Raw genomic sequence first — 23,584 nt, 5'->3', positions numbered from 1 at the left:
GTCCAGCTTGAATGCCAAGAATCTGCCAGTAATTACGGAGATAGCGTAGGATTTCATATAGGGGAGTTCTATATGAACCGGACTTAGTATAATTACCCCTTGCTGGTGAAACCAACAGTGGGGCTATAAAGATATCAGTAGCCACAAGAAGCTGCGGATCGCCAAGCATATCACATTATCATTGAAGGCCTAACGAAGACATGAGTGATACCCACGAGTTCTAAGGCCCAAAAAGGAAAGCAAGAACTATGCCTCAGGATGACCGATTTGCAGCATCCTCAATCATTGTTACTTGGGGCTCTTCTTTCCCTTTCACGTCCCCAGGAAACACCATCACGTCCCCGAAAAGCTCGTCCATCTGTTCGAGGGTCTTACCCCTGGTCTCTGGAAAGAAAAATATATAGCAGACCATGGCAATTAGGTTGAACACGAAGAAGACGTAAAAGTAACGGAAGCCAATGTTGGATAGTGCCGTAGGTGAAAACTGCGCGAACACCAGATTGACGGTCCAATTAGTGAACGTGGTAATGGAATTGCCTTGGTTACGGATATCCACGGGGAAGATCTCCGCAGGGTAGACCCAGGAGATGATACCAGGGGATGTATAAAACAGGCTGAAGATAAAGTTCATTGCGACCATTGCACGTAGCTGATTGGTGTTCGTCTCGGTATAATGCTGGGACATGGCCGCATTGCACACCAGTGCTGCTGCCATACCCGCTGCTGAAACGATCAGGGGTCGGATGCGACCCACCCGCTCCAGGGCCCAGAGTCCGATGGTGCAGTAGACGATCGATAGACCGCCGGAGATACCGATGATCATCAGCGTTGTGCGCGTTTCGATACCCAGTGAGCTGTAGATACGCGTTCCATAATAGTTGATGACATTGATCCCTGACAATGGACCAAAGGCCTGCACACTGCAGCCGAGAATGCGCCATCACCATGCAGGCGGTGCAGTGTGGCTAATGCCTCTTCGTGGCGGTCTTGTTCCATCAGCCAGCGAGGTGATTCCTGGAGAAACCAAACACCGGCCATGAGAACGAGGCCAGGGACACATTGAAATGAAAGTGGGAAGCGCCCTGTGAATGTAAATCAGACTCTTGGTACAAATGCCGCACAGAAAGCCTGGGATCCGGATTCATGGTACATTAGAAATCAGTATTGTTGAAGGAGCACCCGTACCCCAGCCACTGCGCAACGAGAGATCCCCAACTTAACATCCACTGCAGCAGACCCGACATCATTCCGCGGGATGCGGCTTCGGCCATCTCGCCAGCGTACATGGGAACGGTGGCGGTCAGCATTCCCACAGCTACACCCGCAATGAACCGACCTATGATGAGCATGGTCATGTTGATCGCGCCGCCCTGCAGGGCACAGCCTACAATGGAGATGCAGGCACCGGCAAAGACGGACATTTTCCGTCCCAATCTATCGCCAGTGAAGATGTTAATGATGGTTCCTAGGATGGCACCGCCTTGAAAGGCAGATACTACACCTCCCGTCACCGTATCATTTGGGTTGTTAAAGTATCTGATAAACTCGGTTTGGCCGATCGTCGAGGTAATGATACCACTGTCATATCCGAAAAGGAAGCCTATTCGTCCTCGACCAGAGTCATTAATATATGTTTATCGTATCTGCGCAACAAAGAATCGATGGGAAAAAAAGTGTGACTACCTCCAATGGCCAAGAAGACAGCGGACAGTAAAGTTGATAGCTTGGCCATGTTGGTCGGAAGGTCAAAAATTCGCTCTTCAAGTTATTAAATATTCCGAATAAAAGGTTGGTTGCACTGTCGAGCTATATACAAGGGATCACGCTACTGTCCGTTACATTGGTGCGTGACTCAGTGAGTATCCTTGGTCAACTCCAGCACAAAAGGCGGAGTTGTTGTATAGCCTGAAGCATGTCTTCATTGCCGCCGCAACGAACCGAAATCACAGATCCTGGGGTAAACGTGGAGATGGCTTCGGGAGGCTCTGACCCGAAAATGTCCCCAAGGAAACACAACAAAGACTAACAATACCGAAGTTGAGTCTGGCCAGCTCGTATTGATCATAATAGGCGCAATAATCTCTGGCCCATCCGGGGTGGTGAGCCCTAAGCGCGACGCGCCAGTTCGAACCGGGTTAAGCCGCCAGCCAAGACCACAGACTAATAACCATGAACCTCGGATATCCCGAGCCCCAGCATGTTGACAGCTACAGACTTATGTCCAGGACTGGTAGGCTTTTCCGGAGCCTTTCAATTTAGGTTTATCTACTTTTGTCTCCAGCCTATGGTGCGATGAACTGGCTCGGTCATCATTCTACCGAGACAGCACGCGTCGAGCAATCTACCGTACGATCTGGCCAATTTAGAGGTTGGTCACACTGCCTAAACCAATTCCAGCTTTTATTATCACTAGCATTCAATGATAGAGTACAAGCCGTGGCTTAGGGTGACTTCCTTTCCGTTCACTGGCCGACTGTCATCTCCATCCCGTAAATAGGTTGAAGACTTGCCGCTGCAGGGAAGCTTAATAAACGCGGTGGTACCAAATGGCACACGCACATTCACGGTGGCCTGACGCCGCTCGTCGCGTCTAAACTCAATAGTAATCGTCCCGTAGGGACAGTCCACGCTACCCTTGACATGGTCGAATTCCGCATTGTAAGGCGGGTCTACCACGAAAGTACGATATGCCGGTCCTGTAGGCTTCAGGCCTAAGACCGCTGCGTAGAACCATTCATAAATGGTTCCTAGCATGTCGTGGCATTTGCTACGGCACTCGTCTTGCCAGAATTCCAACAGGGTTGTTTCTCCACGCCGCAGAAACCGCATATAAGACGGATGCTCTTCTTGACGGGCCATCTGCAACACCAGATCCGGTCGCTTTGCGTCAGCCAGGGTTTTAAATAGGAACCGCAGCCCGATCTCTCCGGCACGGATGCGCCCATCTGCTACATCATCCAAAAAGGAAGCCATCACATCCTTGCGATGCTGTTCAGGGACCAGTCCAAATTGCAAAGCCATGGCTTGGGCGATTGCATCTCGGTCGCGGTTCGGGTAGTTGTCTAGTGAGGTGTAGTAGGCGTACGGCCGAGACGCGTCGTCGGTGACAAGCAAGTGACGGTTGTACACAGCGTAGATTCGAGCGGCCCACTGTTCGAAGTCTTCTGCCTTTTGCAGTTCTCCCAGCTCACGAGCCATCATAGCGACGCACTGTAGGCACCGGTAGTATATCGCGGTTTCGATATTAGCTTGATTATTGCCAAAGGCAATTCCGCGGCCCCAATCCCCAAGTCCGTGTACAATCAAGCCGCCTCGGCGCTCTTTGTTGCGCATGTATTCCATGTATCGCACTGCCGCGGGGAACACCTTAGCGACGACATGTGTCGAACCGTAGTACTCTCTCAGAATGTCGGGCAGAAGACATATGGCACAACCCCAGGTGATGGTATCATGCAGCGGGCCGCACATGTATCGGAATTCGGGCGCCATGGTGGGAACCAGCCCACTAGGCTCTTGAGCGTCCAGAACATCGTCGAGGATCTTGGTATACAGAGCTTCCATATCGCGAACGTACTGCGTGGCTGGCGCCAGCAGATGCGTGACCTCCAGCCAGCCGAACTTTTCAATTTGGGGACAGTCGGTGTGGTAACTGAACAGATTGCTGCTGAAGGTCCAGGATAGGGCATTTAGCAGTTGATTCACATCTGCCTTGTCTGTCTGCATTGTGCCCAGGCGGCGAGCAGCCGATGAGATATGGCGTCCCACAACTGATCGGATGACCGGGAGGCCGTCACTACCATCCAATGAAACCCCTTCAACTTGGATATATCGTGCGCTGGTGAAACTAAAGTCGGGCACCCAGGTTTCAGGGGCGCCCGTGCCGGCCAGATAAATACGAGAGAAGACGCCAGTCTCGAATTCCTTGAACAAGGGATCCGGCATCAACACTGTGCCGTCTTCTTTGACCGTCTCGCTGTAACGGACAATAATCTCCGATCCCCTTGGTCCCTCGACCTCTATGTGCACCATTGTTGAGGCGTTTTGCCCCAAATCGTAGCAGACCATACCAGGACGCGGCTTTGTGACCTTCACTGGCTGGAACGTCTCATGCAACACCACAGGTGGCTGAGTTTGGTAGTAGATATGACCACGAGGGCCAGTCAGCGGCTTGGCGAGGTCCCAGTCGGCATCCTCGAAGTCGGGCGTGTCCCAGCCCGTTGGATATTGTTGCCGATCGTGGTTTTCGGATGCATAGATATTAGCGAGGCTGGTGGCGCTTTTACGGACGCGCCAGGATGGATCCGAGATCATTGTCGTGTGTGTGCCGTCGCCATAGAAGAGATGCAGCTCACCAAAAAAACAGAGCTCGTTGCCATAGCGGACATAGGTGTTGTCTTCGTACATGGGCCAGAAGAACCGATCATCCCCTTTCTCGCCCGCATAGAAACCATTGCCGAGGTGCGCGCCCAACACATTGGCCCCTGTCTGCAACTGGGCCGTCACATCGTAGGCTGTAAATTGCACGCGACGATGGTAGTTGGTCCAGCCGGGGTCCAGACGATGGTCTGACGCTGGGGCTCCATTGACAGTCATGTTGAAATGTCCAAGGCCGGATGCAAACAGAATGGCACGGATTGGGGGCTTCGCCAAATCGAAGGCCTTGCGTAGGTAGATCGGTTTGTCGCCACCGTCACCAATCCACACGGCTTTCCATCGATTCGGCTCGTCCTCGAACCACGAGCGGAAAATGAGACTGGTATGAGGCATATAGGTCTGGTTCATGCTATAGGGCGGTAGCAGGTGAGCTCGAGGGTAGGCTGTGAAGAAGTGATTGGCGGCGCTGTGATGGGGTCGCTGCGACTTATCCCAAACGGTCACTTTCCAGTAATAGCTGCAAGTCGACTGGAAGCCATTATCGGGTCTGCAGATGATGTTACGTTGCTCATTGCTCATCACCCGGCCTGAATCCCAGGCCAGCTTAGCTTGATCGGTCGCATCTCCTTGCACAGCCGTTTCGTCGGTGCTCAACACCACCCGGTACGCGAGCTGTGAGGCATGTTTGTCGTCGGTTTCAATCGTCCAATAAAAGCGAATCTCGTCCACATCAATTCCTAGTACTTCATGAAAGCCGTGAAGTCCACATCGCGTAATCTTCATTTTGGGTCTATATACTGCTCATAAAAATGGATGAGAGGCGGTGCTGTTTCTCCCCTTCTCGCTGGGATACCCCAATTTTTGAGGGGAAGAGATGGGGTTCGTCTGTCAACATCTGAGACACGCGGAGTGCCTCGCGTCAATAACACCCGAGACCCTGTAATTTCTACTATGGATTCCAACCATCTAGCTATCTTGTAATTCCCTATATTATCGCCTTAGGCTTGGCAGTGCGTAGCGTCAACTAGCGTAGGTGGGAGTGTTCGAGTCAGGGTGCGCGGGCTCTCCCCGCAACTGCCGTGTTTCCTTCCCGGGACTGACAGATTCCAGTAGTCGCTCAACTCGATGCAATTAGATCCCTCGTTTGACATCCTCCCCACGGGAACAGGCTTGCCGCAATAGGAGTCACACATATTCACTAGTTGATTTTGGTCTCAAGCCCATATCAACTACATGTTCTCAAATTAGGTGTCCCAAGTACCATTCTGGAAGATAGGGCCTTCGGCTCCCATCCGACATCTCGACTCTTCCCTGCTGACTCACAACACCAAAAACCTGAGGCAGGAGGCAGGAAGTTATCCACCTTACCCCGGCTATTTTAGTACCGTTTATTAGGTCTTCTCATATCAAATCCTGTGGTGTATTGCGCTTCAGAAACGTGGGCGTACAAGTATCGTCATCATCTAGTGGTAAGCGTACTTGGGTTCTGTATACATAATCTTCCCTGCATATGGGGTTGGAAATAGGAACCTGTTTAGTTAGTAGATTCCGCACCTTAGAGGCTTGTTCCGGCCGCAGGCCCCCTGCAAGAGCGCCCTGGCCGCGCTAGTATTAGGGTTTTCCAATATCTATCTATCTATCTATAGACTTCCCTGATCCAGACCCAATTCCTGCTCTTATATTCTCGCCTCATTAAATGCAATCAATCATCAATTTACATCATATTGTCGTCAAAGGCTCAATTGTATGAGGGTGGATGATGTACATCCATTTGGACTTGCCATATAATCGTGTTAACCTTGGCTGATATGTCTTGCTACGTCATGAGTTCCACCATTCCCATATCAGTGGAGATCTTGATCTGTGACGCTCTAACTCTTGCTTTTGCCACCGTAAGCATATGATTGGAAATGACCGTCGACGCTTGATCTCCAGCGCAATCTGCACCAAGACAGGAGTGGGGTGCTGGTTGTATGCTTTCCTGATTCTGGGTCGCTCTTACTGCCATCGAGCCTACCTCCACCGCAGATATGCTGCGACAGCGGAAGATGAGTGCAGACGCTCAAGCCCGAAATTCGGATGTGTTATCTTACCGACTACAACGTCAAGATAGAAGAGCCACGGCAATGTGATTGGTTGGGCTCTCTGGGGCTGTGATAAGGGAGACGCGAAAATTTGCAGAATGTCGGATAAAGATAATATTGGTTGATTGATAGGCAGTCGGTTTGGTACATTGTGATATATGCTATGCACGTGCTAACATTTACCTGTTCCTCCTGCTGATCAGGTGAGTACATAGTCAGACGGCATTATTCGGGGACTAGAAAGGCAAATTGCAGGAAACATGTACCGCTTACAACATTTACAATACATTTAATTCTCGTTTAAGGTACCAATCCAAATCAAGTTATGCCTCTTCTGATCAACAGATTGGGTTTCCATCGTAAGCTCGACGTTCATTGCTGGGAAAGGGCACCGGGCCAATTGTAACTTAGGCATTTATAGGTGTTTGGCTAATAGAATATGTAATCCTGTCCGTAATCACCTTTTAAGGTATACGTAGGTTGGTTGTTGACGCGCCTAACCAAAGAAGCAGCAGGGGTGAAGTAAGGGTGTTTGATCGACTCACGACAGGAGGGGAAAGTGCCATACGGGGAGTCTATATGACCACATGATTACTGTATGCGTTCGGTTCGCAGTTATACTCGACCTCCTCAAGGAATGTGAAAATGGGGTGGTATTATGCAAATTTCCTTCATCCAGTCTGTTCTCAAGATGCCGGGACAGAGCGTTGGCGGGTGGCGGTGGGGTGTTGTATTGGGAAGGCTCTGCAGAGGTCTATATGCAGGTTGTCGGAAAGAAGCAGTTAAGAAACGGTAAAGGCTTTTACCTTATTTAATGCCCGTGAAACATCGGCCGATTTACGCATCTCTCTTGTCGTACCAAACGTGGTGAAAAGCAATATATATATAGGCCCCATTCTCTAGTGGAGTTTTTAGATACATCCACACTGTCATTCCATTCACTGGGTACACAGAACTCCGACAAGATGCCAAAATACGAGACCGGGATCAAAGCTACTTACTATGTAAGCTGCGTTTGCCTTTACGTCCTCGCCCGATATTTCGGGCTTGTGACAAACAATCCATCGTCACTTATCGGTACCATCTTTGTGTCCTGGTCGACTTCCTTGCCTTTTGCTATTTGTGTCACGACCCTTCTAAGAAGGAGCCACAGCGCCTTCAACGACATTCCTGGCCCACAGGTTCGAGACAATACCAAAATACTCCCGCAAGTCTAGGTTGAAGCTAACAGCTATAGTCTGCCAATTGGCTCTACGACCACGTGTTCGATATCTTTGACGAGCCTCTAGCGAAGGCAGTGACTCATTGGATCAATGAGAGACCCTATCCGCATGGACTGATACATTTCTTCGGCTTATTTGGCTCCGAGTACATAGTTCCTACAGACCAGGATGGACTTGTCGAAGTACTCGCGACTCATTCATACGACTACGAAAAATCACGTGCCTTCCGGCGATACGCGAATCGGTTTTTTGGAGATAACCTCGTTTCACAGGAACAGGAGATACACAAGGCAAACCGGAAAACCTTCCTGCCTGTCCTCAATCAAACGAACATACACGTCATTCATCCACTCTTGACCGCCAAGTCGAGGCAGTTTAATGAGTATATCTCTTCATTATCAGATAACGTCGCCGAAAGTGACACGCAAAAAGCTGCCGTGCTTTGCATTACAGACGCTGTATTCAGAGCCACAATGGACACTGCAGGTATAGTTGCACTGGGAATTGATCTGGAGACGATTAAGGGCAAAAACATCCCCCTGTTCAAGGCAATGAAAACGTTGTTTACTAGCAATCGTGAGAAGAAGAAACGGTTTATCCTACATAACTTACTGCCACACTGGATAGACAGGTTAATTCCTTCCGACGAGGAAGAAGAAATGGATACCTCAAAATCTGTTCTTTTTACTGGCATCCGTTCCATGGTGCAAATAAGATTGGCAGAGACAGACAGAAAAGATGACCACCTTACTTACTTGTCCAACGTTCTACAATTGGGGTCCCTCGAAAAGAACGAATACATAGGACAGATAAACGCCATCCTTGCTGCTGGGTAAACCTTTCCAGATCTCCTTCCACCTGAACGAGATTACTAAAACAAGAGGTAGTTTCGAAAGCTCGGGCGGCTCACTCTCCTTTGTGATCTATTGTCTTGCAGCCAATCAAGATGCCCAGCAATTAGTACGCAAGGAAGTACTGCAAAGGAAAGGTGAAAAGGTGACCCTTGATGAAGATGAATATGACCGTCTTCCTATCTTGAACGCAATGGTCATGGAGTCACTGCGCCTTTTTCCCTCTTTTGGACTCCTCCTTCGCAAAGCCATTCGCGACACTACCATCAAGGGACGTCATATTCCCCGTGGAACGAACATCGCAATCTGTCCGAAGGCTATAAACTCTGCTCGTCATATTTGGGGAGACGATGCCGAGAAGTTCAATTTGGAACGGTGGATTGATCGGTCCGATCCGGAGAATCCCAAGCAGGTGCCCACAGGAGGCGCTCCAAGTACTAACTGCATGCTTTCCTTCGGATATGGAACACGGAGTTGTGTTGGGAGACACTTGGCTATGGCGCAAATCAAACGGCAAATAGCGCTGATTGTTGAGCGCTTCCATGTGGAGACTGAAGATGATAAGTTTCCACACCCTTCGGGATTGTTTGCCACAACACCACCACCGGACTTGCGTCTTCGATTCACCGAATTGAACTGATCGACAACGCTGTGTAACCTGCACAACCACAATTCTAGTCCGGATTTTCTTCTAGTGTTTAACATGATACAGTGACCGAATTCATGGTTGTCGCAGTAAAGTATGTCTAAATGTCAAATGAAACTTCATTTTCTGGGATTAAGTTTCTCCATGGCCTGCTATTGTTGGGACTTCATCATAATTAATCCCTTAGCCTGTTCCTTCCGGTCTATTAGCTTGCACATGGTCAGCATATAAAACCGGTGTAGCAGTCAATCGTGGATGATATGGTAGTTGTTAGACTCTCCAGTCGTTGCAGTATTTACAAGACATTGACTCCTTCACGATGTCTAATGCACCACAACAGCCAATAGACCTTCATGCCCTGCAGAAATATTTTGCTCGTGTGCTACCCATAATCCGAGCTCCTCTAAAAGTAGAACAAGTTGAGCTACCTCATTCTAGGTGCTCTAGTATGATGGGTTAACCGGTATCGCACGACAGTTTGAGGGGGGACAGTCTAACCCAACCTACAAGATCACGGATTCCGGTGGTGTACCCTACGTCTTACGGAAAAAGCCACCAGGAAAGCTCCTCTCCAGGGCTGTACATCAGATTGAGCGGGAATATAGAGTGCTCTCTGCTCTGCAGAATACGAATGTTCCGGTCCCTAGGACGTACTGTTTGTACGAAGATGACGACATTCTCGGGACACCATTCTATGTTATGCAATTCTTGGATGGTCGAATCTTCACCGACTCTACTATGCCCGGAGTGAGTCCCGCAGAAAGGACAGCTTTGTAAGTTTCCCGGTCTACTATGCCATTATTTTGTTTTGCATGAGCTGACTTTGGATTCTCAGGTGGAGAGATGCTGTGCGCGTGTTGGGTAAAATCCATACCACCGAGACCCGCTCCATCGGGCTGCAAAGTTTTGGTAAGCAAGGCGGGTATTATGACCGTCAGTTGTCGACATTTACTACACAATCACGAGCACAGGAAAAGGTGGAAGACCCCTTGACAAGAGCGCCGATAGGAGAGTTACCGCAGCTCGCCGAGATGATCGAATTTTTCTCACGCCACGATCTTCGACCCCGAGATCGACATGCTATGGTGCATGGTGATTACAAGATTGATAACCTCATATTCCATCCCACAGAATCACGAGTAATCGCGGTCCTTGATTGGGAAATGTCTACACTGGGCCATCCGCTTTCGGACTTTTGCAACCTCACACATCCATATTTCTGGAGTCTTCTAAACCAAGACGTGGCAGGGTTTCGCTCCGGGAAGGTGCTGGGATTACCTAGTCGCGCGCAGTGCGTGCAGTGGTATGCGGAGGCTGCAGGCTGGGATCCAGAACCAGACCTTTCGTGGGGTGATGCATTCTTCGCATTCCGAACCACCGTTATCTTGCAGAGCGTGGCCGCCAGGCATGTCCAGCGGCAGACCACCAGCCCTGACTCGGCAAAATATGCTTTGAAGGTGAAGCCTGCAGCGAAGGATACTTGGGAACTAGTTAGGAAAGCCAAGGTTGAATCTAAGAAGGGAAGATTGTGAACGGGGTTGTAGATCTAGTGTGAGATTTTTGGGGTTAGCCTTGCCCTGGTTGCAAGGAGAAATCTTGTGATGTCATGGTGTAACACACCAGCTCGCTAGATGCAAGGCAACTTGTGAGTTGAGATTAGCGCTTAGTAACGCGAAAATCTTTGTTGTTGCAGCATAGCTAGAGATCACTCATGGTGATGAGATGTATCTTCTTGTTTGGCTTTAGTCGTGAAACCTGTAATGCATGGTACTTGGTTGATCTAGGAATATAGTGTAGGGTGGTAATCTACAAGTAGATGCGCTACTGCAACCTTGCTACTGCGATCGTTCTTACATTGCCTATGCGGCGCCATCTCATCAGCCATGTCTTCATCTAGCACCTTTCGGGTCATTGAGCATACGGTGCCGTGCCAACATATTCGAGAATATCCGGCAGCCACCAGAAAAACACAAGAAGATGTTCTTCATCTGGCTGTTAAACAGTACATTCCCACAAACGACCCTACGCCGCTTCCTAGGGCCGTAACAATTCTAATCGCTCCAGGGAGTGGGTTTGCAAAAGTATCACGATTGTCTTCATTTCAGGAATTCTCACTAACCGCTACCTGAAATATAGGAGCTCTATGAGCCCCTCTGTGAGGAATTGCTGGTCCGCTGCAATAGAGACGGGCTCAGCATTCGTAGTATTTGGGCGGCAGATCCAGCGCATCAGGGTCAAAGCAGCATAGTCAACGAAGGCCTTCTTGGAATTGACGGTGAGCCCACCATCTGACACACTATGGGAGTTTTAGAAAACAAGCCAATCTAATAATTGACGGTCATACAGTAAGCCATTTTGATCATAGCCGGGATCTTCTCCATCTGATCAATGTCAAACGAGATGAAATGCCACACCCCATAATTGCTATTGCACATAGTGCTGGAGCTTTTGCACTGTTAGCTTCCCCAGATTAGTGATTCCTGGCCGTCGCAAATAGCTGGCTAACATGTTCCTTCTAAGAGTCAACCTGTGTCTCATCCATCCACGACTTTTCCAGGCTGTAGTTCTCATTGAGCCACCCATCACACGTCCAGTGACTCGGCTGAGAAACAAGAAACTGTACAATCACAGTACGCTGCTGCGTCCTCATTTACAGTTCTCTGTTCATCGACGAGAAAATTGGCCATCCCGAGAGGCAGCGGCTGAATCCTTTCGTCGAAAAGCCTTTTACCAGACCTGGGATCCACGTGCCTTCGAGCGGCTGGTGACATATGGCTTGCGGAATGACTCAAGGAAGTCTTCTGCACATGAGAAGAATAACCAGTCTACTAGGCCAACTGCTGTGACACTTTCTACTCCGCTGGCCCAGGAGCTTGCCTCGTTTGGGCGACCGTACCATGACCTCCCTGCTCCTGATGCAGGCCCAAATGATATTAGAAACCGCCTAACCCACCCAGATCTGGACCCTGAGCTCTTGACATCAATACCCTTTTACCGCCCAGAAATAACAGCACTGTTTTCTCGATTACCGTATTTGCGACCGAGTGTACTATATATCTTTGGTAGTGAGTCACATATAAGTCTCCCGGAGTTGAGGAGCGATAAACTTCAGGTTACGGGCGTTGCTACGGGAGGCAGTGGCGGAGCTGTTCCTGGCCGTGTGCGTGAAGTAGTCATGAAAGGGTATTCACATCAGGTTACTTTCGAAGCAGTCAATGAATGTGCGGATGAGATTGCTCGTTGGTTAGTTTGCGAATCAAGGCGTTGGTGTAAGGAGGTAAAGGCCTGCCATGAAAGATGGGATGGATTGCCTGGTGCTGTGGATAATACTACAGTCGAGAAACGTTGGAAGGTGCACATTCCAAAGGCGCATCGGATCAAATCAAACCTTTGAGGTGTGGCTGTCACCATCTATCCGGTTTCCATGTAGCTCGTAGAAACTCTAAGATAAAATCCGCCTCATTCGGTAGTATTCACTGAACAAGTAGATCCAGACCATTGTGCCTTTTGGTTGCAGAAGGATCGTCTCCATGCAGAGGTATGCCTTGCGCAAATGACGAAATTAAATATGCAGGCGACCCAAATAGGGGGGTAACCGCATATGCAGGTTGCCTGGTACGCTGGAGGGCGAGACCGATGCTTTCTTGGATAAATGTGGAATGGCGCTTTTACAGTGTGAACATTTGCATCGAATTGATGAGAGACCCAGGATGAGGGCCCAAAATCCGATAACAGTACACCTACAAGGCCATATAGCGGTCGTAACTATCAGCAACCCTGAGAAGCTCAATTCCATGCGCCAGGACCACTATTTTCAGTTAGGGGAAAGCCTTCGCAATGTCGACAGAACACCTGAAATCACCATAACAGTCCTGACCGGCACGGGACGGTTCTTTTCGGCGTGAGCTTCACTCAACCCTGGGTCGTGGCCAAAAAGCTAATGATAGTATCCGTTGATCAAAACAGGGGCACCGATGTTAGTTCTACGTCTCCAAACATGGCCCACGGAACTGATATACGACGCAACATGCGTAGCATGTACTTTTCAAATCTCGACCTCACCCATATACTCGTCAATTTCTCCAAAATTCTCATTGTGGCACTGAATGGGCCGGTTGTCGGGTTTCCGGCAGCTCTCGTTGCACATGCAGACTTCATATATGCTGCGCCCCATACCTTTCTCCTCACACCATTCTCTTTGCTCGGCGTCGCGGCTGAGGGTGCAGCGTCTCGCTCCTTCGTACGGCGCCTTGGGATTTCCAAAGCAAACGAAGCCTTAATAATGAGCAAGCGGATACCCTGCGAAGAGCTCGTTGCCAACGGGTTCGTCAATAAGGTTATCTCTGCCCCGTCCGGAAAGCCAGATGATTCTGTTGGGTTTCTGAAGCGGGTACTCGAAGAAGTACAAAAGCGATTCAGTCCGATTGCCACACAATCTAATTTGCTGTCTATCAAAAATTTGATTCGTGAACCGGGGAGACGCATAGATAGTCAGCAAAACTGCGACGAGGTTTTTGCGGGGCTAGAAATGGTCACAACGGGTATCCCAGGGGAGCAGATGCGGGCAATTAAGGAAGGCCGAAAGAGACATAAATTGTAAACGGTGTGTCATGTAGAGTGAGCACAGTTACCCCCAAGCTGATGCGCGTTCTTCGCACCCAAGTCTCGGTCATACAAGTTGGTCGAGTCCTCATCCTCTGATTCCACTTCTATACCTACATCGTCCTCAATAGACACGCTAGAAAATCAGCAAAGCCAGGCGTATCGCGAATCGTATGATAAATAGCTGCCAACCAAGCTCATCATTGTCTTTGTTTTATCCTCCGTGACAGGCTGCTACCCCTACGCAAAGAAGCGGGAAGCTGGACCGTAAGTAGATGATATCTTAAATTAGAATATATTCATGTCTATACCAGCTTCAAGACTGAGTGAAGGTTTTTCTCCTCCAAGGCTTTGCTGAAAGGCGTAGGATCCTCACAGCCAAAGGATCCAGGAACCTGCTCTTGATACAACAGGTCTAGCTCATAGTGTAGTCTCATACTTGCTCGCCTTCCTAATCTGCGATCCATAAATCCAAAAGATCCACGGAATCGGAGCCATAAAAAGAGTAAAAGCAGCCAAAAGAGTTGTTGCCCATCCTACACCAAGCCGTTCAAACATCTGGAGAGTGAACATGGGGAATGCGCAGCTGAGTATGTATTTACTGAACATCATTGCGCCTGAGGCAGATGCACCATAAAGTGGACCGTAGGTGTCCATCATGTAAAGGTTCGTCCCAGAATACACCAACAAGCAGGAAAACATCGAGAGGCCTTGAAATACTATGGGCACCATCCAATGGACATGGAAGTTGGCCGTCCAACTAAGAATCAGCAAGGATGGTGGAAGTAGCAAGCTGCCCCCCAAAGCTGATACAAGACGAGACTCCGGAGGCATTTTGAGACTCGGCTCGTGGACTTGTTTCCATGACTGCAGCCGCGGTAGGAAGAAGTATCGGTCTATCAGAGCGTGCGGTATACAGGCAACCATATTGCCCACGGTCACGCCAAGATACGAAAGAGCCTGGGCGGTCGTATCGAACCCATAGTACTTCTTAAAAACCCAAGGAACGGAAATTACGAATGCATACAACAAACCAAAAAGAAATCCGTTATAAAGGCTGATGAATGTCACTATCGGTTCGGTCAGAAGCATATGAATTGGCCGCTGGAAAAGAAGGATAAAGAGGTGCCGAAAGCTAGCGCCAGTAATCGTCTCACGGTTAATGTCCGCCGTGCCTAGTGACGTCGCCCGACGTCGTAGAATAACCGCTTTATAGGTCTCCCTGGTTAAGATCAACGGGGGATAGAAAGCTCCCGCGAGAATTACTGGTACCCATTGTGTCCAGCTCCACTTTCCGGTCTGAATCATGATAAGTCCCCCAACGAGAGGTGCCAGTGTCGCAGCAACAGTTGGGGCTGCATAGTAGATAGCGAGGACGGTGCCACGTTCACTGTCGTGAGTATAGTCCAGAATGGTTGCCGAGGCGTTGCTGATGTTTGATGACCCAAAGACAGCGGCAAAGAAACGACACAGGGTTAGGGCCGACATAGTCTTGGACACGGCGCCACCAATCATGAACAACAAGAAAATTGGAGTAGTTGCGAGATATACGGCTTTGCGACCGTAAGTTTCAGACAGGGGTGCCCCAACAATGGGCCCAAATGCTAGTCCCAGATTATATAGGGCGAGTGGGAGCATGGCGACCTCAGAGCTGCAGTTCATGACTTCCATCACTGCTGTCTGTGCGGGTGCATAGATGGCACCTGCAAAGGCACTGGCAAGAGCCAGCAGCGTCACACTGGCAATTCCCACGACACGCCTGGCCAGCGAAAAGTTCCGAGGATTATCAGGGTCGTCTGGTCCATTCCAATCCATTACAGGGTGAGTTGGGAAACCAGGGATCCCTTTTTCCTTGTGGTCCATCTGTCTACTGTGCTCGATTATCTAACGAACAGCGAACGGAGAGCGAACGGACAGTGAACGGACAGTGAACAGGCGGTAAACGAAAAGTAATATTATGAACGACGCTGGTCGTATACTGATTACACAGGACGATGCTTTGTTTTCTATCCCAAACCGAAGCGAAGACCGTGATGCTGTTGCTTCTCAGTATCCACCGCCGTGAAAAGGTTGCGCGAATAAATGTCTCGGTCAATAGAATTGTCTGGTGATCAAGTTCCTATTTTTGTGTTGATCAGAGAAGTCGCGACCTTTGTGCAACAGAAGGTGATGTCCTTACCGGTGCATCGGATATGCACTTCCGAACTCCGGTACATTTTCAGGTCAGCCAGGTGAATTGCTTGACGGAATTCAACTCACCACTACTTCATCATGACCAATATTCCCATCGATGCAGGGAACACATCCCCGGCCACTTCATACTAGCAGGGTGAGAGGACTACCTCTTACTACCCTTCGTAAAATTCCACAAGGGCAATCCCGAAATTGAACCGACTTGGATACACATGGTTTGAGCTAGCATCCAGCGCGCCTCCCTCACGCTTTTACAATGTGTATTGAAGTTATGGCTCGCTTCTCTCTGCCTCTCCCTTCTCTATCCATCGCCTCCTCGCACTGTAGAACCCTAGGCCCACCAGCCACAGTCCAATGAGCATCACGGCCTGCACGGGAGCAACAACAGCACCACAAGCAACCACAAACCCACTGACCAAAGTAAACACAACGGGGACACAGATTGTCGGCTTGTACGGGCGGGGCAGCTCTGGTTCACGGACCCGAAGGATAATGGCACCGGCCATGGTCAGAAAGAAACAGATATACGCAGACAAACCACTGAAAGTCGCCACGAGCCGAAAGTTCCCGAGGAAAATATACACAATGTAACAGGCGGTAGGGAAGAGAATTGCTTTGATCGGAGCATCTGCTGTCGAGGTCGATGCCCTGAAACGGAGCCCACGCGGGCCAGGAAGGCGGGCAACCAGTTCGAATTGGCTGCAGCAACCACGATGCGACCAGCGACAAACGAACTTCCCAACAAGGATCCTGCCACCACCAGGCAGATCAGAGCCGCCGCGATGGCACCAAATGTAGGTCCGAGTAGGTGGCTGAACGAAGTCTGCGGCAAAATGTCAGCCTGCAATACTCACTTCCATGGTCAGTGACACCCATGCGGACATTCATACCACTGCTACACTATCAGTTGTGGACACTACCCTCCAAGTCAACAGTATGTAATAGGCAATATTCACTACGATGAAACTGAGGATGATAATGGGAACGGCGGTATTCATGGCTAGAGGCAACTGACGGGCCGGAGCAGAAAGTTCGGCACTGACATAGCTTGCCTGGCGATGGATTGATTAGCCATCATGAGAGCATACTCCGGGGATTGGTTTGGCAGCTTTTCCACTGCCTCATGGCTTATCCCATTCCGAGTATGCCCACAGTGCACCATATAGTGCGGCGGAATAATGACCGAGAGATTCCCACCCATGTAACTTCTGCCACTCTATCTCCCTCCCGTCCAAGCCAACGGTAGTGCGAGCACCAAACCAGGCTTTCGTCAACCAGTCCTGTGGTTCGCGTGGATTGTCTCTATCCCAGCCAGCAAGGTGATAGAGGACGACACCCAGTCCCGCAACCACAGTGAGTGCGATAGCAGCGAACTTTGTGGTGAGAAAGAATGTATTCAACCGCGTACTAAACTGGGTACTGACCGAGTTCGCCATGCTAATGACGAGAAACACCAGAGATGATAAAAGCTTATATACCATTCTATCGGGTTGATCGGTCACCCCGATCGCAGAGTAGATGTTTTCCACGAACACAATGCTCGTGATTGCGAGTGAGGTCGGCACTACCGCAACGACCCATGTCCACGTGGAAAGGAAGCCAAAGACATCCCCGTAGATATACTGAAGGTACGGTTGAACACCTCCTGTGGTGAAAGATTGAGCTGGTGAAGGGTGTTCTAAAACAGAGGGTCTGTACTGACCTTCACCTGGAATCGCCGCCCCGAGCTCGGCGAGAGTTGCAGCACCTGTCCAAGCCAAGATACCCCCCACAAACCACACGACCAGGGCTGCCCCTGGGGAGGGAACGTTGATGTCAATGGCGCCAAGGGAGGTGAAAACCCCGCTTCCGACTACGATATTGACGATGATGCTGAACGCCTCGGCCGTACCCAAGTTCGGCCGAAATGAGGCATGATGGGCTGGGCTAGACGCAGGGCCTGCATTACTTCCATACTCCAGCGTAGGATTATCTCCCAGGAGAGGAGTATTACTATCTTCATCCTGGGTGGACATTCTGGTGGCAGTAGGCTAAACCCGAAGATTATTGACTTCGGCGAGACTGAAGTGTAACTTCCTGACCGCCGAATCCGCAGCGGAACTGGCGGCACACTTTAGCGGCGGGGTTCGAAAAGCCAATCAACCAAATCAATCAATCACAATGCGCTGTCGACGAGGCGAGCAAGCCATCTTCCCCACCCAGCCGGAACCCCTCCTTGCGTGACATGATGTATGAGTGGTAGGAATGTCTTGGGGCGTGGGTCCTGTCGGTCTGTTCCGGACACCAATACCAAAAAGGGGCTATCGTCGGGTCGTCCAATGCAGAATCTCGTTTGGTGTCTATACTTCGCCCACCATCCTCCAACTGTTTTGGTTGTGAATACTACGGCTGCAGGAGTACTAGATACCTTTATTCTCTGTTCCGTCTACCATGCTGGCTGATTTATAAAGATTTCGGCGTGGATTTTCCATTCTAATGCGCGTGTCATCGAAATATATCTTTGCTGTACTCATAAGAGTAGATATTCATCGTACTAGACCATCTTACATCGATAAAAAGAGCCACCGCAATTGCCGATAATCACTGAAAGTAGTTACGGAACCTTAATATATGGCAGGGGTCCAATAGTACTCCAGTCCCTGTCGAGGATGAACTGTTGTACTGGCTGTGCGCCCAATTGACCTACATCCACCCTTAATGGTGCCTAGGGCGGGCCAAGCCGGTCGCTGGAGCAGGGTGTCCAGTATAGTCTCCTCTACTCCTTTCCACCATGACTGAAAAGCAAGCGACATAAGAAAACAGGTAGACAAAGACAGTCCTGGAGGCACACATAGTTCGGATATTAGGATATATGACGCAACCCGGCCTTTCCATTGTGTAATTCACCACACTCGAATAGCAACAAACCCCAAGGGACTCTTGACGGTAACAGATAACGCAAACCATCCTTCTTTAGTCTCATCAAGGAGAGGGATTACCACACATCAACTACTAGAAACCCTGACTTGGACTTAACGGGAGCAGAACCTTCTCCGGGGGCAATTGGCCCAAGGGTTCTGCAGAGGCGTCAGGTAATCCGAACCAAAATGACGCAAACTAAGCCTGACCTGAATCTCGATGGCCCTGCGCGGAGATGACAGGCCGTAATGCCGATATTGTCTGCTCCAATGCCGAGCAAAATAAATTAACCGGGCTTACATGGCTGTCCTAACAAATTTCTTGACATCCTTAGCGGTGGTGCCTGGATGCGGACCATGCCCTGTGTATAGCTTGTTCATCGGTAGGCCGGATCCTTCTCTAAGGTTCCGTGTATCCTATATCAATGCCAACCCCTCAGATTAGATCGCTTATACGAGTGCCTTTACACTATGTAGCTGGATATCATTCACTGATGGACCGGTTAAAGATTTTCTGGTTTTAGGTGATTGTGGTTAACGTAATTTGACTTGCAATTTGCGTCGCGTAAGACGTGCTACTACTGGAATCTTCCTGGACACATAACCAACAGCGGACGCTATTTAAACTCTTGAATTTACTAGGGTGATTTGATTTCACCACCGGACTCCGATGCATCTCAATATGGACAGTCGGGATGTCGCCACTTTCAGCAGTCAGTTCGCTGTGGTATCGTCTCAAGATGTTAATGGCGTTGCCTCTGGGATGGTATGAGGAAGAATGATGCCATTAGTGAAGAGTGTTGACCTGATCGATACTCAGCCAAGAGCCATTCTATAAATATCAGGTTAAATCTGCTGTTCTTCTCATCTCATCCCCATCGCACTACAACGTTCTTCAAGACATCGAAGCTCATTCTTCCAACGCAGAAACACCTCTTCTCTCAGTTTCACCACCTCCCAACTCATCAAGATGAAGTTCACTGCTGCAATTGCTACTGCCATCCTCGCCAGCGTTGCTGTCGCGGCTCCCGAGCGTGGCCTCGAGGCTCGCCTCAAGGCCCGCGGCGCCAGCAAGGGATCCCGACCCCTCCAGGCAGTCGCGAGACCTGCCTCGACCAAGAACCAGACCAACGTCGAGTACAGCTCCAACTGGTCCGGTGCGGTGCTGGTGGAGCCTCCTTCTGCCGCGGCGACTTACACTGCGGTGACCGGCACCTTCACTGTTCCTGAGCCCACTGGCAACTCTGGAGGCAGTCAGGCTGCATCTGCCTGGGTTGGTATCGATGGAGATACCTATGAAAACGCCATTCTCCAGACTGGTGTTGACTTCACCGTGACCGATGGAGAGGTCTCATTCGATGCCTGGTATGAGTGGTACCCGGACTACGCCTACGACTTCAGCGGCATCGACATCTCTGCCGGTGATGAGATTGTTGCCATTGTCGAGTCCTATACCTCGACCACCGGTATTGCTATCATTGAGAACAAGAGCACCGGCCAGAAGGTCACCAAGGAGCTGTCATCCAGCTCCAGCCTTGGAGGACAGAACGCAGAGTGGATTGTGGAAGGTATTATCAGCCGCACATTCCTGTCCCAACTTTGTCAAACGCTAACGGGATCCTAGACTTCGAGGAAAATGGTTCGCTCGTCGACCTGGTGGACTTTGGCACTGTCACCTTCACCGGTGCTGTTGCCAAGGCCGCGGGAGGCCAGAGCGTTGGCCTTACGGATGCTACCATCATCGAGATCGAGGAGAATGGCCAGGTGGTGACTGATGTTACCATCGACAGCGACTCCGAGGTGACCATCACCTACGAGTAGGCGTGCCCACGAGGCCTGTCACTGTAACTGGAACGGTGGCAGAATACGTTGACCAGCTCAATCTATAGCGGATTGATTGGCATGCAGTGATGTGATGATGTGATCGGCTCAGCATTTGAGTGAGGAATTGGAGGAGGAATTTGTAGATAATTTTGATTTTCTAGTATTACTTTGCGGGGCCCCAGTTGAATATGAGTCATTCTTTTGATTGATTTTCCATAAACCGTAGATAAACATAAAATACAGCGTAGATGATGCTCGAAAAGGCAGACGAGGTGCAGGTGCTGCATTTCTTAGATTCAGTAAGGCAATAACGGTCCTGGTGTTCACAACTCCAGGTCGCTAACGTGGAGTACGACTTTCATTTATGATGTATATTCCAGTTGTGATACAGAGCACTCAATTGGAGAGGCATTGTACAGTTATGCTATCTTCCAATTAGGTCGTGGACGTCCTCAAGCACAAAAACAAGACAATACATGCAGGAAGTATTTGCTTAAACAATCCAATTACTGCTAACAACGACCGGATTACCTTTAAGAACGAGTAACTAAAATCCGACCACAGAATACTATTAATTCAGAAGTAATGTAAGCATGCCGTGGCAAACATACATCGCTCCTCCATTCACATCAGTCCCCGGAGAGGCACGAAGAAAATGACTTGCAATGGCCTCAAGCAGCACGGCATGTGCCAGAGATCTGGGTCTGCGGGGGACCAACGTCCACCGTCTGGGCACCATTGATGGTAGTAACGCTGTTGTCAACGCCGTTAAAGGTGCACTTAACGCCACCCGTGGTGGACGAGATGTGGGAGATGCTTAGGGGATTACCTGGGTTCCTCGGTTAGCTTTCCCAGAAAATCTAGTTTGCCTGATACCTACTGATTTTGGTGCTGACACCGTTGGTTGGGAACTGCTGCTGGAACTGGGCGTTTGCAGCACCGACGAAGGTGATGAGCACCTGACCCCCAGTGGGCTGTGTTTGACCGCGTTTGCTGGGAGTCGATCCAGATCCGAACCGGCAAGACCCCTGAACCTGGGTCTGCGGAGGACCGACGTCAACCTGACCTACGCCGGTCACAGTAGTCACGCTGTGATCAATGCCATCAAAGGTACAGACAGCACCCTGGGTGCTGCAAGATATGTGCGAGATACTGAGGGGGTTGGCTAGTGATATTAGGCTGGATACATAATGAATTGTGCGCGGAGAACGTACTTATCTTGACATTGGACCCGTCAGTGGGGAAGTCCTGGGTGAATTGGGCATCAGCTGCGCCAATAAAGGTGACTTTGGCAGTATCATGGGCTCTGCCGATGTTGAGCCCAAGGACAGAGGTCGAAAGAAGGGCAGGAAGCAAAGTAAACTTCATGTTGAAAGGAGGTAGTCTAGTGAAGGTCCGGTGGAGTTATAGTAGGACGTCTGCAATGTAACTCACTTGTTTTGAGCTGTTGAAGAGTCATCAATAGACGAGACTCGCCGGCCTTTTATAGACAGAAAAGGGAACAAGTCCAGCACCTTTACTGTATAGACACTGAGCGATTTCTTATGACCTACGACATCCCCGTGTACCACGTTTGCTCTATACGAGGAATGCAATTACCTCATCTGACTGAAACCATGGAAGCTGTTGGCTGGAAATCAGGATCCCTCACTAATCAAAAAATAATCCTTCATCAACCACCCAACTCAGCTGAAACTCCCATACAAATTCTATGGGAATTCCAGCAGAAATGGATAACATAAGAATGAACCATTACTTTTCACATGAAGTCTCGTATTATGGACATCATTCTGATTATTTGATTAATATTTCTTTGTTCACTATTCTTTATCCCACTTGCTTACCCCACTTTCTTTGTTTAATGATCAAACTAATGATTCATGATTCTGATCTAGAATCATTCACTGAAAATGATAAATAAGGTCTTTCATCCCCTAGCTGAAGCAAGCAAGCAAGCAAGTTGAATTCATTCACTTCCTATCTAAAGGATCCACTTATTTCCTATTTAGGAAGTAAATGAGTGTTTGCTTCCCTTTGACAAGTTTGTCAATTGTATTGACCTAATATTATTATTATTATTATTACTTTGATCTAGTTTCCTGATTGGGACTAGTATCACGTGACCAATATAGAGAGTCCTGTAAAAGGCTTTTACAGGATCCTCTATCTATTCCAAGCTGTTCATCAGGCGACCCCTTTTCTACCTACACGGACCTATTCGGGATGAATGTTGACACAATAATGACGCTGCTATTCATGGAATTTAGCCTGTTCCGGTCATTTTGATGATTCGGAGAGGGCAGTCAAAGCTGGTAATATGGGTGTTGGTCAGTGTGGTGACTTGGAGCTGGCTGGAGACGTACCATAATTCCGTCGAGGCACAGCAATGAAGATGTCTAACTCACGAAATGGTGACCGGCATAACCACTGACAGGACCCGGAAACTCTCGCATCGCCCCGAGGGGATCCTTGGGTAGTGGCAGTCGTACGGTTGGGCGTAGTTCACAAAACATTGCGCATAACCCGTCCTGGGTATCACAACAACACAAAGAAGCTGGAATTTACTCATAAGGTCGTCCACGGTGCCCATCATCGCGGGTATAATATCGAAAGGACATTCTTCTCAGACAGAGGGATGAATTAATGTCTCAAACGTAGGCACAGTTCATGTTAGCCATGTAGGTAGCCGGATGTCCATGGGAAATGGTCAGCAAGGTGATATCGAGGCTCTGGTAACGGTCAACGAGGAGTGCTACTTCGAGATACTGCTGGAAGCGGCTGAACCCTCCGCAAGAGGCATTGAATGGTTCCGCCAATCAATCCCCAAACTTGCCCTCGTATCTACCCGTTTGAATTCCTCGCCACCCGAACTCAGAAAGGACGGGGCTTA

General features: G+C 49.5%; 10 protein-coding genes across 10 annotated transcripts; 5 read left to right on the top strand and 5 right to left on the bottom strand.

Annotated features, from left to right (window-relative positions):
* Positions 1-253: 253 nt before the first annotated feature.
* BO87DRAFT_402324 (general substrate transporter) lies at positions 254-1,732 on the bottom strand (the record flags this gene model as incomplete). Its single annotated transcript, XM_025625678.1, has 4 exons — positions 254-894; positions 945-1,082; positions 1,217-1,600; positions 1,684-1,732. 4 exons carry the CDS (start codon positions 1,730-1,732, stop codon positions 254-256), a joined length of 1,212 nt encoding a protein of 403 aa, XP_025473841.1.
* Positions 1,733-2,409: 677 nt separating this feature from the next.
* Positions 2,410-5,157, bottom strand: BO87DRAFT_322381 (alpha-L-rhamnosidase; the record flags this gene model as incomplete). Its single annotated transcript, XM_025619973.1, has 1 exon — positions 2,410-5,157. The coding sequence occupies one exon, from the start codon at positions 5,155-5,157 to the stop codon at positions 2,410-2,412; it is 2,748 nt and encodes a 915-aa protein (XP_025473840.1).
* Positions 5,158-7,423: 2,266 nt separating this feature from the next.
* On the top strand, positions 7,424-9,172 carry BO87DRAFT_371171 (cytochrome P450; the record flags this gene model as incomplete). Its single annotated transcript, XM_025622065.1, has 3 exons — positions 7,424-7,639; positions 7,696-8,513; positions 8,569-9,172. 3 exons carry the CDS (start codon positions 7,424-7,426, stop codon positions 9,170-9,172), a joined length of 1,638 nt encoding a protein of 545 aa, XP_025473839.1.
* A 325-nt stretch (positions 9,173-9,497) lies between these two features.
* On the top strand, positions 9,498-10,710 carry BO87DRAFT_322418 (phosphotransferase family protein; the record flags this gene model as incomplete). Its single annotated transcript, XM_025619974.1, has 3 exons — positions 9,498-9,596; positions 9,656-9,951; positions 10,014-10,710. The coding sequence occupies 3 exons, from the start codon at positions 9,498-9,500 to the stop codon at positions 10,708-10,710; spliced, it is 1,092 nt and encodes a 363-aa protein (XP_025473838.1).
* Positions 10,711-10,964: 254 nt separating this feature from the next.
* BO87DRAFT_452254 (alpha/beta hydrolase) lies at positions 10,965-12,572 on the top strand (the record flags this gene model as incomplete). The annotated part of the gene is made up of 4 exons (XM_025628494.1): positions 10,965-11,259; positions 11,315-11,453; positions 11,525-11,633; positions 11,699-12,572. The coding sequence occupies exons 1-4, from the start codon at positions 11,062-11,064 to the stop codon at positions 12,570-12,572; spliced, it is 1,320 nt and encodes a 439-aa protein (XP_025473837.1). The 5' UTR covers positions 10,965-11,061.
* Positions 12,573-12,888: 316 nt separating this feature from the next.
* Positions 12,889-13,778, top strand: BO87DRAFT_431580 (enoyl-CoA hydratase/isomerase family protein; the record flags this gene model as incomplete). Its single annotated transcript, XM_025627596.1, has 2 exons — positions 12,889-13,079; positions 13,145-13,778. 2 exons carry the CDS (start codon positions 12,889-12,891, stop codon positions 13,776-13,778), a joined length of 825 nt encoding a protein of 274 aa, XP_025473836.1.
* Positions 13,779-14,200: 422 nt separating this feature from the next.
* Positions 14,201-15,595, bottom strand: BO87DRAFT_402318 (bicyclomycin resistance protein; the record flags this gene model as incomplete). The annotated part of the gene is made up of 1 exon (XM_025625677.1): positions 14,201-15,595. The coding sequence occupies one exon, from the start codon at positions 15,593-15,595 to the stop codon at positions 14,201-14,203; it is 1,395 nt and encodes a 464-aa protein (XP_025473835.1).
* Positions 15,596-16,145: 550 nt separating this feature from the next.
* BO87DRAFT_411321 (uncharacterized protein) lies at positions 16,146-18,765 on the bottom strand (the record flags this gene model as incomplete). The annotated part of the gene is made up of 9 exons (XM_025626433.1): positions 16,146-16,621; positions 16,660-16,796; positions 16,864-17,020; positions 17,126-17,618; positions 17,676-17,989; positions 18,198-18,236; positions 18,328-18,372; positions 18,483-18,506; positions 18,605-18,765. 9 exons carry the CDS (start codon positions 18,763-18,765, stop codon positions 16,243-16,245), a joined length of 1,749 nt encoding a protein of 582 aa, XP_025473834.1. The 3' UTR covers positions 16,146-16,242.
* A 787-nt stretch (positions 18,766-19,552) lies between these two features.
* On the top strand, positions 19,553-20,691 carry BO87DRAFT_402316 (A4/G1 family peptidase; the record flags this gene model as incomplete). Its single annotated transcript, XM_025625676.1, has 3 exons — positions 19,553-19,602; positions 19,771-20,438; positions 20,495-20,691. The coding sequence occupies 3 exons, from the start codon at positions 19,553-19,555 to the stop codon at positions 20,689-20,691; spliced, it is 915 nt and encodes a 304-aa protein (XP_025473833.1).
* A 612-nt stretch (positions 20,692-21,303) lies between these two features.
* On the bottom strand, positions 21,304-22,124 carry BO87DRAFT_371165 (uncharacterized protein). Its single transcript, XM_025622064.1, has 3 exons — positions 21,909-22,124; positions 21,575-21,859; positions 21,304-21,523 (listed from the first exon to the last, which is right to left on the bottom strand). The coding sequence occupies exons 1-3, from the start codon at positions 22,060-22,062 to the stop codon at positions 21,366-21,368; spliced, it is 597 nt and encodes a 198-aa protein (XP_025473832.1). The 5' UTR covers positions 22,063-22,124; the 3' UTR covers positions 21,304-21,365.
* Positions 22,125-23,584: the final 1,460 nt, after the last annotated feature.

This window comes from Aspergillus neoniger (assembly GCF_003184625.1).
Source record: "Aspergillus neoniger CBS 115656 unplaced genomic scaffold BO87scaffold_74, whole genome shotgun sequence".
NCBI classification, from domain to species: Eukaryota; Fungi; Ascomycota; class Eurotiomycetes; order Eurotiales; family Aspergillaceae; genus Aspergillus; species Aspergillus neoniger.
Note: the sequence above shows the minus strand (reverse complement) of the source record. Positions and strands in the feature narration are given on the sequence as shown.